The 21,267-nt window shown below is 46.6% G+C and overlaps 1 protein-coding gene across 1 annotated transcript in view; it reads left to right on the top strand.

The window, feature by feature from the left end:
• Window positions 1-4,380: 4,380 nt before the first annotated feature.
• The window catches only part of SAP130 (Sin3A associated protein 130), an 87,078-nt gene continuing 70,191 nt past the window's right edge, over window positions 4,381-21,267 (top strand). Inside the window, exons 1-6 of the mRNA XM_078784627.1 lie at window positions 4,381-4,476; window positions 6,229-6,328; window positions 6,511-7,253; window positions 7,386-7,556; window positions 7,814-7,987; window positions 16,829-16,962. Of these exons, the coding sequence (XP_078640753.1) occupies window positions 6,232-6,328; window positions 6,511-7,253; window positions 7,386-7,556; window positions 7,814-7,987; window positions 16,829-16,962 (1,319 nt within the window). The 5' untranslated portion in view covers window positions 4,381-4,476; window positions 6,229-6,231. The remainder of the gene's footprint in view (window positions 4,477-6,228; window positions 6,329-6,510; window positions 7,254-7,385; window positions 7,557-7,813; window positions 7,988-16,828; window positions 16,963-21,267) is intronic.

The following is a 21,267-nucleotide window of genomic DNA, read 5'->3' on the forward strand; positions in this document are numbered from 1 at the left end:
ATCTCTCACCAGCCATGGCACCTCAGCAAAGGACTTCTGCGACTCATGGGGACTGACACAATCTGTCAATTTTCCGACCCGGATCTCAGTCAATGGAGTATCTTCTCTTCTGGATTTGGTTATGACTAACTTCCCTGCAAACGTCTGCTGCTCTTCTTCTGCTCCAATTGGTTCTTCTGATCATGTGCTTGTTAAAGTGGACATCTCTCTGGCCATTCTCAGAGAGCCTCCTCAGCACCGACGAGTCTGGCATTTAATTCAGGCTGACTGGCACGGTCTGCAAGCAGCCATCAATCATCTGGACTGGTCTACCATCTCTACTGCCTCTGACATAAATTCTTCCTGGGAATTCTTCCAAAGCAAACTGCTCTCTCTCATGCACAGATTTATCCCATCTCGTCTTCAGTTGTCTTACCCTTCCTCCCGTCCATGGTACACTGAATCTTGTGGTGAGGCAGTTGCCCTGAAACAACTTGCCTTTGCCTCTTGGAAGGCAAATCCAACTGAAGGCAATCTCAGTTCCTTCCACCAAGCTCGGAACAAGTGTGTGTCTACCCTCAGGAGTGCCAGGAAGCACTATCTCTCCACACTCAAGCTTGAACTCTCAAACCTGTCTCCTTCCTCCAAATCCTGGTGGTGTCTGGTCAAATCCGTTTCTGGTGTTTGTTCCCCCTCTATCGCCTCCCTTACCTCAAATGGCTACACAGTTGACACCGCACGTGACAAAGCCGAATGCCTCAACTCTGTGTTTGCCTCAAAATATTGTGTCCCAAACCAATCTCTCTCTGTTCCCACCTTTCCCAGTCGAACCCAACTGCTCCTGGACTCTGTGTCCTTCTCTCCTGACAAGGTGGAGAAGTTTCTGTCAAACCTCGACTCTGATTCTGCAACTGGACCAGACGGCATCAGCCCACGGGTCCTAAAATCCTGCTCTGCCGCTCGATCTCACCCTCTCTCTGTTCTTTTCACCCTCTCCTTTGCTCAACGTCATCTGCCAGAATCTTGGAAATCAGCAAACATTACCGCTTTACACAAAAAGGTGCAAAAACAGATCCTTGCAACTACAGACCAATCAGCCTGCTTCCAATTATCAGCAAAGTCATGGAATCCATCATTGCTTCGGATATCAAATCCTTCCTCTTCTCCAATGGCTTGATCTCTGATCATCAATTTGGATTCAGACCAGGTCATTCTACTCTGGACACGTTGCTTCTGCTGTCTCAACAATGGATGGAGGTCCTCAATGCCAAACAGGAAATCAGAGCTGTCTCACTTGACATATCACGTGCCTTCGATACGGTCTGGCACCCAGCTCTGCTCACCAAACTCTCCTCCTATGGTATCCATGGAAATCTCCACTCATGGCTTGGGGACTTCCTCTCTGGTCGAAGGCAACGTGTGGCCCTGAATGGATTTCTCTCATCTCCCCTTCCTGTTCTGGCTGGAGTTCCCCAAGGTAGTGTTCTGGGCCCTGTGCTATTTCTGGTCTTCATCAATGATCTCCGACTCACTGGAAAATCCTCTCTATCTCTTTGCTGATGACTCCACTATCTGCCGCTCCATTCCTCATCCCTCAGATCGGCAGTCTGCAGCCTCCTCACTCTCTGCAGACCTGGAAAAAATCACAGACTGGTCAAACAAGTGGAACATGTCTTTCAATCCTGACAAATCGCACACTCTTACAATGTCTCTCCGAAAGGACTGACTGGAAAACCCTCCCATCTACTTTCTCAACAATCCTCTCCAAGAAGTTCTGTCGCTCAAGCTTTTGGGTCTCACTATCTGTCATGATCTTTCTTGGGAAAACCACATTCACAAGCTGGCCTCCAAAGCCAGTTGCCGACTGGGCAGCCTCCGTCGTGCGAAGTCCTTCCTTGGCACACCTGAGCTCCTCACCACATACAAGGCTTTCATCCGCAGCTCAATGGAATACTGATCCCCCCTCTGGGCTGGTGCTCCAGCCTCACACCTAGCTCGGCTTCACGTTGTTGAAACCAAAGCTTTCAGAATCATTGGAATCTCTTGCGATGAAGTTAACTCCGAGGGCCTTTCACTCACTCACCGCAGGCAGGTTGGTGGTCTTTCTGTCTTCTACCGACTCCTCTCCGGCCTTGTTCCCCCAGCTCTCTCTGTGCTTTGTCCCCCCAATATTCCTTCAGGTCGCACAATATCTGCCTGCAACCCTCTTATGGTTAAACTGCCAAAATCTAGGCTCTCTGCTCACCTTCACTCTTTCATTCCCCTTTTATCCCACCTCTGGAACAAACTCCCCCACTCCCTTCAATCCCACTCCTCCCTCCAGGTCTTTAAAACAGCTGTTCACCACCATGTCTTATCTTCCCCCATCCAAAACGTTGATCTTCTCTACCCCTGCTAATTCACCTCAGATACATTTTTTTTTTTTTTTTTTAATTTCAACCTCTTTCCTGGAAGTCCTTGCAGTGTTCATATGTTTTATACCTCTCCCACCTCCCCCAAATCCCTCCCCCTCCCACATTTGTCCCGTTGTCCCTGCTCTCAAATGTTGTGTTTGTGTCCTTCCCCCTCTCTCCCCATCTTGTCTGCCGCTCCCCTTATTTTTTGTGTTTTGTGTGTTGGTTTGACTTTTTGTGTGATTAATGTTAGCTCTTTCAGTAGCCTCGATCTTGTATACAAAAAAAATATATGTATATATATATATATAATATATATATAATATATATATAATATATATATATATATATATATATATATATATATATATATATATATATATATATATATACGTATATATATATATATATATATATATATATATATATATATATATATATATATATATATATATATATGTATATATATAATATATATGAACAGAAAAGTTGTCCAGGGCTTTTTGGAACACCCTGTACTTGTTGGGTGAGGGGAGGGGGTGGAATGGTGGAAGAGGGGGCAAGACCAGAAAGGAGGCGGAAGAAGACAGAGAGACCAGCGGCCTGTCCGCGATGGCGAAGTGGTAGACTCAGGTTAATCGCGAGAGATTCCAATGTTAAAAGAAAGTGTTGTGAGATTAAAAGCTTTTCTAAGCTGCCCGGGTGCCAACATTGGCAATTTATTTTAGTATTTTATGACGGACAGCGTCGCCTATCCAAATTCGGTCGTCATCGTGATGAAGGTGCACCTTCAGCCACCATCAGCACGCTGTTACCTTGGTAAAGAAGCAGCCAACAGAATCTGAGCGTTTCTCCAACGGCCACGCCCCCTTCCTATTTTTGAATGACGTCACGCAGTTTACTCGGCCCATCGCACCAATGGCGATGAGAGTTACTGCGACGACCCTCGTTGTCGACCAATAGCAATGAAGTTCATTACAATCGGAATACCGCCCATGGAGACGCCACCTGCCGGCCGCCATTATTAGCAGCTAAGGTTAAGAGACGGCAGAATACCTGTTTTTATTCTCACCTCTATTCCTACTGTACATTTTTAGTGAATCCTCCGGTCCTTGTCATATTTCGGGGTAAGCACAACGTCCGAAGCGGCACCTACCTGTCCTTAAATTGTCGGTCTCTACCGATCGTGTATGTCATCGTACTGTATATTACGTTCGTGTCCGAGAGAGTGATTACTGACGAGAAAAAAACCCTAATATTAATAATCGTGAAGCTTTCCCCTCAGGTTTGTGTAGTAAGTGTGCACGTTCGCGCCTCGTCTTGCTCGAGTCCCTCGCGCGCTTCGCTGCTGTGTTGACGTCGTGCGCCGCGTTGACCCGACCGGCTCGGATCGTTGAGGCGATGTCGAAAGTGCGCGGACGGTCTCGGGGTTGCTTTGTTTATCGCGGTGAAGCTGCTGCGCGGGACGGACGTTCGATCCTCCGCAAGGACGATTATAGATGGTGTTGAGCAGAGAGAGGGAGACATTGCCGACGCCGTGCCCCCTCCCCATCGTCATTACCGTTTTGGGTGTTTACGAACGTTTGTAGATACAGTGCAGTGATACAGTGCAGCGCGTAGTACAGTAGTTAATGTGAGGGTCTTGCCCATGCAATGGAATACTGTATAATTTACTCTTCCGGTTTCCTTGTACTTTAACTTCCGTGTTTCTTTTACGCTTTGTTTATCTTCATAGTTCATGTACTTGCGGTTTGCTTTATGCGCAGTGTAACGGAAGTGGATGCTTTTAGTTTTAATGTTGCGATTCGAAGAGGCTGATGTTCTGTGAGGTTATTTTAAAGTCGAGAATGCACGTTCCGGTTCTATATCAAAAAAAATCTACTGCTGGAGACATTTATAATAGTTCTTGAATCTTAAGCAACTACTACTTTGTAGCACGGTACCGCCTTAGCATTTTTTTTCGCACTGATCGCCAGCCCTTCTTTCTGCTTTCAGATAGGGAGGCTATCGACGCCCACAGTTACTCCTGTCGCCTGTACGACTTCTTGCTCCGCCCTCTTTCACGCTTGCAAGGAGCTTTAGCTCCGCCCTGTCACTCCTGCAGGTGATCTAGCTCCGACCTGTCACTCTTGCACAGTGCTCTCGCTCTGCCCTGTGTCACTCTTGCACAGTGCTCTCGCTCTGCCCTGTGTCACTCTTGCACAGTGCTCTCGCTCTGCCCTGTGTCATTCTTGCACTGTGCTCTAGCTCTGCCCTCAAATTCTTGCACTGTGCTCTAGCTCTGCCCTCAAATTCTTGCACTGTGCTCTAGCTCTGCCCTCAAATTCTTGCACTGTGCTCTAGCTCTGCCCTCAAATTCTTGCACTGTGCTTTAGCTCTGCCCTGTGTCATTCTTGTACTGTGCTCCAGATCCGCCCTCTGTCACTCTTACACAGTGCTCTAGCTCCGCTCCCTGTCACTTTCACGGTGCTCTAGCTCCGCCCTCTGTCTCTTGCACGGTGCTCCAGCTCCACCCTCTGTCACTCTTGCACAGTGCTCTAGCTCCACCCTGTGTCACTCTTGCACAGTGCTCTAGATCCGCCCTCTGTCACTCTTGCACAGTGCTCTAGCTCCGCTCTCTGTCACTTTCACGGTGCTCTAGCTCCGCCCTCTGTCACTCTTGCACAGTGCTCTAGCTCCGCCCTCTGTCACTCTTGCACAGTGCTCTAGCTCCGCCGTCTGTCACTCTTGGAAGGAGCTTTAGCTCCACCCCTGTCACTCTTGCAAGGAGCTTTAGCTCCGCCCTTTGTCACTCTTGCAAGGAGTTTTAGCTCCGCCCTCTGTCACTCTTGCACTAAGAGTGGGCCATGCCATCTGCCACTCCGGCATGGAGAGCATGCCCCACCCTCTGTCACTCCAGCACGAAGAACTAGCCCCACCGTCTGTTACTCCTGAACGGAGGGCAAACTTGCTGCTTCATCCACTCGACTTGCTTGCATTGTCCTCTTCACATGACACATTCACCTCATCTTTTACCCTACATGATGCACTAACCCTACCCTCTACCGCCATTCAATTCCCCCTTGTTCCACCTGCACCAATTCAATAAAGCAGCGCTGATCACAATGAAATGCTTTTACAGTGCAGTACTAGATGGTCATCAGTTTTTCTGATGAAAAATGTATCCACAAAGCACATGATTATTGAGCCAAACTATACTGGTATTGAAGCCTCTTATTATTGTTGGGGTATTATCTTCCTGCCGTATTTTGACACTGTCTTTCCTCGGTCCATGTGCCTGTGCCGGAGTAAGCTTGCGTGCGCACACAGCTTTGCTTGCGCGCGCGCCTACGTTTGCTTGCGCGTGCACCCGTTTCCGCTTGCGCATGCGCGGGTCCGCGTTTTCTAGCATCTGCGTTGCTTGCTCCTGCTCCTGCGCCCATGCATGCTGTTTTGCACGCGGGAGTTTGCGCTTAAATAACACCATTACAAAAATACGTAATCCGTATTTTGCCACTTTGTGCCACCAACTGGCATTTTATGATTTCTGAAAAATGTCTCACCGAGAATTGTTCCGAAGATGTCCAAAAAAAAAAGTATTTCCGAAAATTATCTCCTTTAGTGTGAAAAATGCCGATTGTTGGTACGAATACGTACTTTACGGAGCGATATACTGAATATGTATCTTTGCATTTGCATTGTTCATCTCCATCTGTTTGTTCATCTCCATTGTTCATCTTTATTTTGTTAATCATGACTTGCTTTTTACTTATATTTGCAAAATTAGCCTCGGTGCTCTAGCTTAGATCTATGCTAAATTAGTCTTGATGATCAAAATGAGTTGCCTTGACATCTTCAAGTTCTTTTCTAACTACAGGAAATGAGCTCGCACATTTTCCCCACTGGTAGAACATCACCAGTGGGAACTGGTCCAGCAAGTCGGACTTCAACCAGTCCTTTATTAGGGTCTGGGCCAGGTGAGACCATGAATGATAGCGATAGGCTTTCATCAATTAGCAAGGATGAAAATTTAAAGGAATGTTGTTTCTTTCACCTACTTGCATTGGTGTTCTATTTACTTATTTTAGATGATTGATTACAACTAGCCCTCTTTGCCTATGGAAACTCCTTAATGAAAGTTCTATTTTCCATGTGACAGTCAAGCTTGAGGATCTGACAGCTTCACCTCGAGATGCCACTATGATGACGTTACGGCCAGAGCTTTCAGCTCATGTACAATTGCAGTCTCAACTGCAGTCACAACTACAAATGCAGTCACAACTACAAATGCAGCCACAACCTCTGCCCGGCGCATCTTTCCGTGAAGAAAAGACAGAGACATTTGCTGTACGTGGCTTTCCTCAGGTTCAGCCCTGTCAGGTACTGCCCATCCGAGCCGTCAGTCCTGCGGGCCTTTCCAATCAGCAAATGCTGCCATCAAGCAGCCATACCACCACAATCCAATTGCCCCCCACCACCATTTCTTTGAGTGCCAGTACACAGTCATCTTTCCTGCCTCATCTCTCTAGCAGCCCGGCCATTGTTGGTGTATGCCCCACCACAGCTGGTCTTCACATGTCAAGTTCAGCTTCTCCACTTGCCCCGCACCCGCTTCCTGGCTCTGTAGTTGCATTGGCTACGACCCACGCTCCTGGACCCATGACTCCGATTCAGCAATCTACACCAGGTGGTCTGTCTGCCCATCTGCCACCTCTTGGCGCCCCTTTGTCGCACTTATCTCAGCATTCATCCGTACCTGCAGTGGTGACACCCCCACTTCCGCCCACTGCCCATTTGCTCCAGCCACCTGTCAATGTGACTGGTGTGACACATCAGCTTTCACATCATGCCACGCCAACTGCACATTTTCAAGCCGCCATTATTACAGAAGCCATTGCTAAGGTATGAGAATATAATTTTGTAGCAATTTTGAACAAATATTGATCAAATCTTTCTTATTGTTTAAAAAAAATTTGCTTTCCTAACTTTGCTGTATTCCTTTTGCACAACCTTTTCTGCCCTCTTGCTCCAAAGACTGCAAAACTTCCTTTGCCGACACGGCCCATTGCACCGGCTCCTGCTGCATTGCCCACACACCCTGGAGTACAGGCTAAGATACCAAGTCATGTTACTGTTCCAGTGACGGACGTCTCGCCCACCCCACCTGGCCCTTTTATCCCTGTAGCGACCATCAGTGGACAGCAGGTAGTTCCGTGTACACAGCTTTACAGTAAGGAAGATGGCAGCACCTAGTTCACATGCTCGTTTGTGTAATATTACCAATTGTCAAGGGCAAAGTACTCTCATTCCGAACTTCTTCAAATTGTTCTTGTTGTATGGATCTGCTAGAAGTACTTGTCACAGTTATATGGGTTTAAGGCTGTAATACGGATGCTGATAGAGTAAGTAGGCAGATGTAAGAGGGTTTTCAGAGTCTGTTTGCGTCTGCTCGTGTGTATCAGGGCCAGCCCGGTGTTTCTCACCACCAGATTGCCAGTATGCAGATCATATGCAGCTCCGTGCCTAGTGGACACATCTCCCACCTGCCGAGAGGTGCTGCAGTCGCTGCTGCCATCTCTGCACCAAAGGGGGTCACGACTACGGTACTCAGGAGTCCAGTTACACCAATGCACCAGGTGAACTTAGGTTGTGGTTCCGGGGCTAAGATTGGTGTGGAAATCTATGGCTGATGTTTGAGACCGAGAGGCAGTCATTTATTTTGCTTTTGACCAACTACCAGGTTTCGTTGAATAATGTTAGTAGTATCTTTTATTGTCCCCCGTTGCACCGCGGAGCGAAAGGGGGACTATGGTTTTCCCGTCCGTCCGTGCGTGCGTGTGTGCGTGCATGAGCGAAGGACCGAATTCTAATTTGGTGTGTGGGTGCAACCCACGTCAAAATCCAAGATGGCCGCCGCCATGTATGTCTGAACCTTGTGAGCGGAATATCTTGAAAAATAAGCGAAGTACCAACGTCTAATCTGGTGTGTGGGTGTATCTAGGCATAAGAATGAATGAATGATCGTTTTTAAGGCCATTTTCGCCGCTAGAGCGGGGGTTAGCCTTGCGGGCCCCCATGACAATCATGGTTCCCTGTTTGAGGCAATGTTTTTATGGCCGGATGCCCTTCCTGACGCCAACCCTTGGTCACGCTCTTACGATGCGCAGGGATACGGTGTACCGATTCTAAACCGGGGTACACACCGGGATCATTCATCCCAGCAAGCTGGTACTCAATTTGCCGACCTCGGAAGGATGGCAGGCTGAGTCAACCCCCCTGGCGTTAATTCAGCGATCGACCGGGATTCGAACCCAGGATCCGAGGATCCCAAGCCGGCACCCTCACCGCTAAGCCAACGCCAGGCTAAGGCATAAGGAAGAATGCTATTGAAAATTGGGTCGCCACGTCAAAATCCAAGATGGCCGCCTTGCGTCTTCCTCTTTGTCAACTCGCATCACTTCACCGACCGGGGACTTAGGCGTAACGCTTGTTATTTTTGTCCCCCGCCCCTCTGACAAGGTAGGGAACATTAAAATGAGCTCTGAGCGACCGATTAATCTGTCCATGTCCTTTTTTTTTTTTTTTTTTTTTTTTTTTGCATACAGAATCGAGGCTCATGTAAGAGCTAACACATTGAACATGAAAACATGCACAAAAAGCATAAAACATACAATGAAGGGAGTGGGAAATGAGGGGGAGGGAGAGGGAAGCAGACAAGCACAACAATAATAGAGAACAAGGACATCGGTAGATCTGTGGAAGGGGGAGGGCTGGGGAGGAGGGACCGGGTACACGTTATAAAGCAAATGATCACGACAAGGAATTTCACTACTAGGAATTTCAGGAAAGAAGTTGGGGATTGGAAGGTGGATTTGGGGTGTTTTAACGGGGGTAGAAAATATCAAGGTTTTGGATGGGGGAAGACCAAAGATGGTGGTGAACAGCTGTTTTAAAGACCTGGAGGGATGAGTGGGATTGAAGAGAGTGAGGGAGTTTGTTCCAGAGGCAGGAGAAAAGAGGAATGAAAGAGTGAAGGTGGGCAGAGAGTCTTGATTTTGGCAGTTTCACCAGAAGAGGGTTGCTGGCAGATCTAGTGCATCCTGCTGGAATATTTGGGGGACAGAGCACAGACAGAGCAGGGGGAGCAAGGCCGGGGAGGAGTCGGTAGAAGACAGAAAGACCACCGACCTGCCTGCCTGTGGTGTGAGAGAGAAAGGCCCTCAGAATCAGCTTCATCGTGGGAGATTCCAATGATTCTGAATGCTTTGGTTTCAACCGCGTGAAGACGAGCTCGGTGTGAGGCAGGATCACCAGCCCAGACGGGAGAGCAATTTCCATTGAGCTGCGGATGAAAGCTTTGTATTTGGTGAGGACCTCAGAAGTCCCCAGAAAGGACTTCGCACGATGGAAGATGCCCAGTTGGCGACTGGCTTTGGAGGCCAGCTTGGAAATGTGGTTTTCCCAGGAAAGATCATGGCATATAGTGAGACCCAAAAGCTTGAGTGACAGAACTTCTTCAAGAGGATTGTTCAGAAAGTAGATGGGAGGTTTGTTCAGACGGTCTTTTCAGAGAGACAAAGTGAGAGTGTGAGATTTGTCAGGATTGAAAGACATGTTCCACTTGTTTGACGAGTTTGTGATTTTGTCCATGTCTGCAGAGAGTGAAGAGCAGCCTGAGGGGCAGCCTGCCGATCTGAGGGTTTATTTTATTGTTAACTCAACTGGACTATGTCCAGCTGAGTTTTTGTCGACACCCAGTGTCCGTCGTCTGTCGTCTGTCTGTCTGTCTGTCGTCTGTAAACAATTCGACCTCTACGCTCTAAAAGTCACAAATATTGATTAAATTTGATGAAACTTGTTATGCAGCATGGTTAAGACATAAACGAGTGTGGGATTGCATTTGGGCGTTTCACACCCTAAAATGGGCGTGGCAGAGCGGCCATATTGAAAAATCAATATTTGTCAATCTTGTACTTCCTAATGTAGCTAGAAGGCTGAAACTTGGTGTGTAGACAGTATGTAACAAACCTCAACACATATATTACGGGTTTTGACGATGTCCGAAAAATGACCTCGTCGTGACCTATGACATGACTTGACCCATAAACATCAGTTTGGACGACGTCCAAGCTCTAAAAGTCACAAATACTGATTAAATTTGATGAAACTTGTGCCTTTCGCCACTTAAAGATATTTGAAAACACACATATAAACGCACATATAAACTATATAGTTTGTGGTTCTATTATGCATATTCTAACCATATTGACATAGACCAGTTAAGTTCAGGTTCCCTGGAACCTCTAGTTTGTATAGAAGATTGAGGCTCGTGTAAGAGCTCACATTAATGACAAAAAAACAAACGCACAGATAAGACAAAATAAAGGGAGCGGGAGACAAGATGGGGAGAGAGGGGGAAGCACACAAGTATAACATTTGAGAGCAGGGACATCGGGAGATCTGTGGGAAGTAGAGGGTTTGGGGGGAGGAGGCGTGGGTAGGGGGTTCGGGGGTGGGAGATGTAAAAAAAAATACACATGGACACTGCTAGGACTTCCAGGAAAGAAGTCGGTATTTCAGAAAAGTGGATCTGGGGATCAGAAAAGTGATCCACTTTTTTGAAATACCAACTTCTGTCCTCTAATGCCTCTGACATCAATTCTTCCTGGGAATTCTTCCAAAGCAAACTGCTCTCTCTCATGCACAGATTTATCCCATCTCGTCTTCAGTTGTCTTACCCTTCCTCCCGTCCATGGTACACTGAATCTTGTGGTGAGGCAGTTGCCCTGAAACAACTTGCCTTTGCGTCTTGGAAGGCAAATCCAACTGAAGGCAATCTCAGTTCCTTCCACCAAGCTCGAAACAAGTGTGTTTCTACCCTCAGGAGTGCCAGGAAGCACTATCTCTCCACACTCAAGATTGAACTCTCAAACCTGTCTCCTTCCTCCAAATCCTGGTGGTGTCTGGTCAAATCCGTTTCTGGTGTTTGTTCCCCCTCCATCCCCTCCCTTATCTCAAATGGCTACACAGTTGACACCGCACGTGACAAAGCCGAATGCCTCAACTCTGTGTTTGCCTCAAAATCTTGTGTCCCAAACCCATCTCTCTCTGTTCCCACCTTTCCCAGTCGAACCCAACTGCTCCTGGACTCTGTGTCCTTCTCTCCTGACAAGGTGGAGGAGTTTTTATCAAACGTCGACTCTGATTCTGCAACTGGACCAGATGGCATCAGCCCTCGGGTCCTAAAATCCTGCTCTGCCGCTCTATCTCACCCTCTCTCTGTTCTTTTCACCCTCTCTTTTGCTCAAGGTCATCTGCCAGCATCTTGGAAATCAGCAAACATTACCGCTTTACACAAAAAAGGTGCAAAAACAGATCCTTGCAACTACAGACCAATCAGCCTGCTCCCAATTATCAGCAAAGTCATGGAATCCATCATTGCTTCAGATATCAAATCCTTCCTCTTCTCCAATGGCTTGATCTCTGATCATCAATTTGGATTCAGACCAGGTCATTCTACTCTGGACATGTTGCTTCTGCTGTCTCAACAATGGATGGAGGTCCTCAATGCCAATCAGGAAATCAGAGCTGTCTCACTTGACATATCACGTGCCTTCGATATGGTCTGGCACCCAGCTCTGCTCACCAAACTCACCTCCTATGGTATTCAGGGAAATCTCCACTCATGGCTTGTGGATTTCCTCTCTGGTCGTCGGCAACGTGTGGCCCTGAATGGATTTCTCTCATCTTCCCCTCCTGTTCTGGCTGGAGTTCCCCAAGGTAGTGTTCTGGGCCCTGTGCTATTTCTGGTCTTCATCAATGATCTCTCCGACTCTCTGGAAAATCCTCTCTATCTCTTTGCTGATGACTCCACTATCTGCCGCTCCATTCCTCATCCCTCAGATCGGCAGTCTGCAGCCTCCTCACTCTCTGCAGACCTGGACAAAATCACAGACTGGTCAAACAAGTGGAACATGTCTTTCAATCCTGACAAATCTCACACTCTTACAATGTCTCTCCGAAAGGACCGATTGGACAACCCTCCCATCTACTTTCTCAACAATCCTCTCCAAGAAGTTCTGTCGCTCAAGCTTTTGGGTCTCTCTATCTGCCATGATCTTTCTTGGGAAAACCACATTTCCAAGCTGGCCTCCAAAGCCAGTCGCTGACTGGGCATCCTCCGTCGTGCGAAGTCCTTCCTTGGCACACCTGAGCTCCTCACCACATACAAGGCTTTCATCCGCAGCTCAATGGAATACTGTTCCCCCCTCTGGGCTGGTGCTCCTGCCTCACACCTTGCTCGGCTTCACGCTGTTGAGGCCAAAGCTTTCAGAATCATTGGAATCTCCTGCGATGTAGTCAACTTCGAGGGCCTTTCACTCACTCACCGCAGGCAGGTTGGTGGTCTTTCTATCTTCTACCGACTCCTCTCCAGCCTTGCTCCCCCAGCTCTCTCTGTGCTCTGTCCCCCCAATATTCCTTCAGGTCGCACAAGATCTGCCTGCAACCCTCTTATGGTTAAACTGCCAAAGTCTAGGCTCTCTGCTCACCTTCACTCTTTCATTCCCCTTTTCTCCCACCTCTGGAACAAACTCCCCCACTCCCTTCAATCCCACTCCTCCCTCCAGGTCTTTAAAACAGCTATTCACCACCATCTCTTATCTTCCCCCATCGAAAACCTTGATCTTTTCTACCCCCGGTAATTCACCCCAGAGTCCTTGCAGTGTTCATATGTTTTATTCCTCTCCCACCTCCCCCCAAGTCCTCCCGATGTCCCTGCTCTCAAATGTTGTGTTTGTGTCCTTCCCCCTCTCTCCCCATCCTGTCTGCCGCTCCCCTTGTTTTTTGTGTTTTGTGTGTCGGTTTGTCTTTTTGTGTGATTAATGTTAGCTCTTTCACGAGCCTCGATCTTGTATACAAAAAAAAAAGAAAAAAAAAGAGTCCTTGGTGTCCTTGTGTTTTATAATTCTCCCACCCCCCCCCCCCCTTCCCACGCCTCCTGCCCCCAAGCCCTCTCCCTCCCACACATCTCCCTGCTCTCAAATGTTGTGTTTGTGTGCTTCCCCTTCTCTCCCCATCTTGTTTTCCGCTCCCTCTTTTGATATATTTTGTTTGTCTGGTTGATTTGTCTGTGAAATAAATGTTAGCTCTTTCACGAGCCTCGATTCAGTATACAAAAAAAAAATAAAAAAATTAACAGGGGTAGAAAAGAGTAAGGTTTTGGATGGAGGAAGATTAGAGATGGTGGAGCTGTTTTAAAGACCTGGAGGGATGAGTGCGATTGAAGATAGTGAGGGAGTTTGTTCCAGAGGCGGGAGAAAAGAGGAAAGGAGATGTTCCGTATCGTTGAGATATGGAGCGGCAGAGAGTGGAGTCATCAGCAAAGAGATAGAAAGGATTTTCCAGAGAGTCAGAGAGATCATTAATGAAGACCAGAAAAAGCACAGGGCCCATAACACTGCCTTGGGGAACTGCAGCCTGAAAATGAAGGGGAGATGAGAGAATTCCATTCAGGGCCACATGTTGACTGCGACCGGTGAGGAAGTCCTCAAGCCAGGCGTGGAGGTTTCCATGGATACCATAAGAGGAGAGTTTGGTTAGCAGGGTGAGTGCCAGACCGTATCGAAGGCACGTGATATGTCAAGGGAGACAGCTCTGATTTCCTCTTTAGCATTGAGGACCTCCAACCATTGTTGGACAGCAGAAGCAGCATGTCCAGAGTAGAATGACCTGGTCTGAATCCAAATTGATGATCCAAGATGAACCCATTGGAGAAGAGGAAGGATTTGATGTCAGAAGCGATGATTGATTCCTTGAACTTGCTGATTATTGGGAGCAGGCTGATTGGTCTGTAGTTGCAAGGATTTGTTTTAGCGTCTTTTTTTGTGTAAAGCGGTAATGTTGGCTGATTTCCAAGCAGATGGCAGATGGCAGATGACCTTTGAGCAAAAGAGAGGGTGAAGAGAACAGACGGAGGGTGAGATAGAGCAGCATAGCAGCATTTTAGGACCCGTGGGCTGATGCCGTCTGGTCCAGTTGCAGAATCGGCGTCTAGGTTTGACAGAAACCTCTCCACCTTGTCAGGAGAGAAGGACACAGATTCCAGGAGCAGCTGGGTTCGACTGGGTAAGGTGAGTACAGAGAGAGATGGGTTCGTGACACAAGATTTTGAGGCAAACACAGAGTTGAGGCATTCAGCTTTTTCACGTGCAGTGTCAGCTGTGTAGCCATTTGAGGTAAGGGAGGGGATGGAGGGGGAACAAACACCAGAAACGGATTTGACCAGACGCCACCAGGATTTGGAGGAGGGAGACCGGTTTGAGAGTTCAATAGCCAGGTATATTTGCGATATTTCAAAAACGGTTGAACATTTAGCTTTCATATTGCAGATATCTATTCCTCATGATGTTATCTCAACCTGATTATTATCATGGTTGTGATTGGCTGAATTATGTTCCCATGGCAACCATCTCTGACTTGGCTTGTGTTCGCTATATTTCCCAAATAATCTTTCATACAAAACAGATCTATTCCTCATACCACCCAAAAGGTGGGGGACCCAGAGCATCAGCTCCTTGTTAGATTTAATTATTTTAAATACTGTAGAACCCTGACATTCGCGGTGGATGCGGTCCTGAAAAATGCAGTGAATGTCGAATCTGTGAATGTCGGGGCATTGGTTCAATGGGAAAAAGGGAGATAGGTTTCCAGCTGTTCGTGATTCATAAGAGAGAATTTTACGAACATGAATGCATATTATTACAGTTTCATATAAAATGCGTACAAGTAAATGAACAACAGCAGGTATTGTTTCCAATTTTTATTGAAGATACGGTACACAGGTGAGGTTGCTGATGAGTCGTGCACCAAATGGGATGCAGGTGAGGGCACTGAAGGTGTTGATGTGAAGGGACTGGGGCGAAGAAAATGAGTGATCCCGTGTTGTTTCGATGAGTGCTGCAGGTTTCTGTGCAGCTCTTGGTATGGCAGCAAAACATCATCCAACCCCCTCTTGAACCGGAGGTACCAGCTCTGGTACATGTCCCTTCTCCTTGATGAGCTGCACTGGTTGGGCAGGGAAACTTTGAGTTATTTCGTGTTCTGCTGAGGCATGCTCGCCTGTGCGCTTTACATTGAGGAGACCACACTGCTGCTTGAAGCACTCAAACCATCCCCAGTTGGCTCGGAAGGGACTGAGGCCACTCGTACCCGCATCGCTCGTACCCGCATCGCTCATACCCGCATCGCTCGTACCCGCATCGCTCGTACCCGCATCGCTCATACCCGCATCGCTCGTACCCGCATCGCTCGTACCCGCATCGCTCGTACCCGCATCGCTCGTTCCCGCATCACTCATGTTTTGCAGCAACATCTGCACCAACCAGAGGATCTTGCATTCACTTTGCATTTTCACGAATCAGAGGTCCGCTTAAAGGAATGTTCCTCTGGGCAGTGTCCTCTATCCACACATTTAATGTCTTATCCATTGCTTCAATGTGAACGTCCCTGACCTGGGTAACCACATTGGTGCTGGGCACTGCGCTTGCCGCAACACTCCCAAATTGCCTTCTCGTTTTGCTTTATTTAGCGCACAGTCAACTCGTTCATGCCATAGTGCCTGCCCACAAAGGCTGCACTCTCACCTCTTCATAGTTGGTCAGGCAGCTCCATTTTCTGGCTGAGGCTCATGACTTTACTTTTTTGGAGCGGACACATCTCCTGCATTACTTGTACACTTAGGACCCATGATAGAAAGTTCACTAGCGAGAGGAATCACAGTAAGTCAAGGCAGCGGGATGAATGATGTGCGCAAAAGTTCACGAATGCAAGGAATCACAGCATGTCAAGCAGTGTGACGATAAGAAAGAATGAAACCCAATACATGCTGCACATAAGTTGTTGTGCAGGGGTTTTGGGTAGATGGAGGATGGGCGGGTAGGCGGGTACTGTGACCATTGTTTGTGGGGTATGGTTTTTGTGGACGTACAGCTGCTCTATGCCTGAAGTGTGGAAGATGCTTTTAGTACTGTTATGTGTGAGGCTGGTGGGAAATTGTTTATGCATAGCTGGAAGTGGTTTTATGCATGACGTGTGGAAGATCCTTTTAGAAGTGTTATGTGCGGGTGGTAATAGATGGTTGGTGAGAGCTGCTTTGTGTTTATGCGCTGCTGGCTAAAGATAGTTTTAGAATTGTGTTATGTACGTGGCTGGTGATAGATGGTTGATTAAATCTGCTTTGTGTTTATGTGCGGCTGACAAAGATGGTCATGTGCCTGGCTGGTAGGGGATGTTTTGTGCCTGTGAAAAGCCACGAATATGCCTAGCACAGGGCCGCAAATGTAAAAGCGGGTCACATTTTATGAACGGTGAATACGCGGAATCTGTCGAAACCGTGAATATCAGGGATTTACTGTATTTTACTTTGTATTTTGTTTGTTTTTTAACGTGAATTTTATTATAATTTCATTCCTTTACAGTCTCGTATCGCGATGACGGGAGCTGGCAACTCCATTGGATCTTGTAGCATTGCTGCTGGCTTGGGTGGACTCCGTAATCCCGCTCCCACTATCACTACAGCAACAGTCTCCCATGGCAGTGCCGAGTCAATTGGGTATGGATGAAATGAGTCTTTTCTTTTTGAATTTCAAAAGATGCAAAGTGTGTGTGTTTGAATGCATGCATATGATTTGAATGCAGAAGATGCAGAACCCTCTTAGTTTATATCAAGCAGTTGATTTACCTTGCATAAAATGTACTGCCTTTCCTCAGAGAAAAGATTAATTTGTTGTTGTTTACGCTCCACAAAGAGTTAGAGATATATATACAGACTTGGCATTTAATATGGAATATTTTTTTTTTTCTTGACTTGGGTTTACTTTCTGAACTCGGTATATCAATCTGGTGAGTTTATTTTACGCTTCGGTGATTTCTTTGTTTAAAGAACCATGTCACTGATTGTCTGTCCCAGCAAGAAGTCAATAACAGGATTATATCACAGGTGGCATGACAAAATGTATGGACAGGTACATTTGACGATTGGCTTCACAATCGGGTATATAAGGGTTGTTGCGTTCTGCATTAGTGGAAAACAACTGCTGCACGTCTCCAAAAGTTATCGCCGCTTCCCCTGGAGATGGTCCGTCAACTCGACAATGCTGTTTGTCATTTAGTGGTGGCTTTACGAAATTCCGGCATGAAACAGTGTGCTATTGCTCGGCAGTATGGCATCACTCAAGGTCAGGAGTCAAAGATCCTGAAACGAAATGCTCAGAGGGGTGTCCCTACTCCAATACCGAGGTCAGGACGTCCCCGCAGCACCACAAGGAGAGATGATCGCCAGCTGCACCGGTTAGTCCGCAATGGCCGTACCAAGTCAGCTAATCGGCTTCGGGCTGAGTGGCAGCAACTGACAAATGTGCCTGTATCCAGAAGGCGAGTCAACCAACGACTGGTTCAAGCAGGCTATCGTGCCAGGCGTCCCCTGAGAAAACCACATCTGACCAGACAACACCGCCAGCGTCGATGGCAGTGGGCCAGAGAGCACCGTCAATGGCAGCCAGGACACTGGAATCACGTAATCTTCAGTGACTAGTCTCGGTTTCTGGTCTATCGTCGATATGGCCGCGTCCGAGTGCGCAGACAAGTGCATGAAGCCTACAACGAAGATTGTATAGTGCCAAGAGTCCATGCTGGAGGTGGTGGGGTGACCGTTTCGGCTGCTTTTCATGCAGGGGGCAAAACTGACCTGGTTGTTCTGAATGGAAACCTGAACCAGTTCAAGCACAGGGCCATTCTGAAAGAAACATTGCTTCCATTTGTTCGTGCAGCCTATCGAGGAAACTTTGTCTTCCAAGATGACAATGCACGGCCTCATCATGCTCGCATGATCCAACACTTTCTTGCTGACCGTGGTGTAGAGCATATGGAGTGGCCTGCCATGTCCCCGGATATGAATCCGATAGAGAACTTGTGGGCAGAATTAACTCGTCAAATCGACAACTTGGACCAGCAGCCTGCCTCTGTGCGTGAATTGCAGGAGGCTATTGCATGGCAAGCGATTCCTGTCCAAACCTTGGCAAATCTCGTGAACAGCATGCTTCAATGTGTACGTGCTCTCCTGAATGCTCGTGGGGGTTACACGAAGTATTGAACTGTAATTTTACTGTCCGTAATCCCAGTCGTAATTTAACTTTTGTTTTTGTAAAAAAAATTTTTTTTGGCTAATGTGCAAAATAAAGAGATACTTCTGGAAAACGCACAGAGGTTTAACACAGTACTGTCCGTGAATTGAGTTCCATATCGGTTTACATCACTTTCAAGGATCAATTTACTTGCTTTGAAATGTCAAATGTGTTTTTTGTTTCTTTTAAAGGTCACATTAACAAAATCTAGAATAATTTCAACATAATTCCAATGAACTTATGGTTCTAAGTCATCTTGAAAAGTAAGTTCACCCCCACAAAAAAATATTCCATATTAAATGCCAAGTCTGTATATATATATATATATATATATATATATATATATATATATATATATATATATATATATATATATATATATATATATATGTATATATATATATATATGTATATACACACACACACACACAACATAATTATATACCTACATACATACATACATACATACATACACACATACACACACAGTGCCTTCAGAAAGTATTCACACCCCTTGACTTTTTCCACATTTCGTTGTGTTACAGCCTGAATTAATAATGGATTAAACTGAGATTTTGACACTAATTTACACATTATACCCCATCATATCAATTAATTTTTTACAAATGAACTCAAAATGAAAAGCTGAAATATCTTTAGTCAATAAGTATTGACTTTGAATTTATAGCACTGGGATGCAAATGCTAAAGAACACGTGACTTTTCAAATATGACAAGGCCTGAATTATGTTGATAATGACCACCTCTCCAAAAACATCAAAAAGAAAAATATTTGTAGGTAGGCAAATTCTCTATGTTAATATTGCTACGGTTGCCAGATCCGAATCCCACTCCTGGACACCAATGTGTTACGGTGCTCGGAGCGGAATCCTGCTCCTGAACACCGAATATGTTACAGCCCGGGGTTTGGGTTTACTACGAGGGGGTTAGCCTCCTTTCTCTCCCGAACTTACGGACCTGCGGCTGCCGCGCACGAATAACTTAGTGCTTAGCAGGTTGTGAATCAGCAACTACGAGCGCCAATTGGTCAGTCATGCGATAGCTTACCTGTACCACGTGACAGTCCCAATTGGGGAACGTACCTACGTACCTTAAAGCGGTATACCACTTTAGATGGCCAAGCGAAAACCGTTGGAAACTGCCGGGGTAATGCTAATTCCGTTACGGCCGATGTTAACCTGGGTGCTAGCAATGGCGGATCAATGGAGGAAAATACATTCATGGACAGAGAGAAAGGAAACGTTTTAACGATTTGATTTATTTACAAATATTTACAGTGTAATTATTCAATAGGAAAGAAAAAGAGACAAAAGGGAGAAACTTAGCTTATTCTATGCCTTACTACAAATAAACATGACATGGGTGCCCAGCACACATTCACGGGGTAGGTGGAGGGGAATGACAAAAACTTGGAAACCTGATAGCACAAAGGCTACGATTCTCCGGATGCCTCTCCTCGCAACGCCCCCTTCCCGGTGTCGCCACCGAGCAGCATGAACAGGTAATGGCGATCCCAGCACGGACAGGCAGGTGAAGGTCGATCGTCAGCACGGCAGAGTAACCCAGGCCAAGAGAGGAGCACACGTGCTCGGTCAACGATCTAGGCCCAAGAGTGGAGCACATGTGCTCAGTGGCAAGATCAACAATGTGCCAGGCCGAAAAGTGTGAAAAACATGCGCATGTGCAGAGGGAACAAAGTCCAGGAACCAAGAGAGTCTAATCACACGTGTAGAGGTCTGTGAGAGAGTCTGGCCTAGAATGGATGCACACGTGCAGAGGGTGAGTGGACCCGGCAGAGAGAGAGAGGCAATACAGGCACGTGTTAGGTCCACAATGTCCAAAAACCAAGAGAGTGCAAAAACATGTTCAATCTCCCTTTGTTCACCCTCGTCGAGGGAGGGGGGAGTCTTGGGGGTGTCCTGGCTCCCTATTGGTGGAGCCCGTTACTCTGACCCTCAAGCACCCCCAAAGTGACTCAGGCCCTGATTGGTGGGTTTCTGAGCCTGGACACCATGGTGTGCCTTTGAGCCTGGTGCATTGCCTGGTAAATTATCCCTTATGAGTAGAGGACCTATCTTTCCTTTACCCAACGCACAACGAAATAATAACCCGAAATAAGGGAAAGGGACTAAGATAATGGTCTGCTCTGAAATAACTATTCTAAGGGACCTGTATAGTGGTTGCCATTACTTTTTAGTGGTTTCCCAAAACCACAACACTATGTATCGTGTAGTGCCACCTGCTAGCATTAGGTGGTGGATGCTTTAAAGATCCTTTCGCCTTTTTGACGAAGAAGAGGTGATATTGCCGGCACACAGAACAAATTATAAATTATTGCCCCAATCAGTTCCAGTCAGTCACCAGGCCTGGCCAGCTGATTCATGAAATATTCGGACCAATCCTGCATGCTATTTGGACCAATCTCCAACACAGATGTAATGGGACATGCCATAACGAAAAAGCTGTTTGTTGCTTTCGAATAACATTGTAGGGGCTTGTTTTGGATGGGTTGTAAGCATTTAAAATTGAGTTCTAAATTCTAAAACCTAGGGATTCTTGCTTTTGTCCTTTAAAACCCTACTCAAATTACCCCTTTGAAGGGGGACAGATAAATAGTGTTTTACAAAGGTAGATGGGATGTTTTGTTTTCCTCTGGTCAGTGTTTTTATTTGTTTAACTTTTTTTATTCTGCTTGATTAATTTGCGAACGTCTCT

Source organism: Myxine glutinosa, chromosome 9 (assembly GCF_964187855.1).
Source record: "Myxine glutinosa chromosome 9, kmMyxGlut1.1, whole genome shotgun sequence".
Lineage (NCBI taxonomy): Eukaryota > Metazoa > Chordata > Myxini > Myxiniformes > Myxinidae > Myxine > Myxine glutinosa.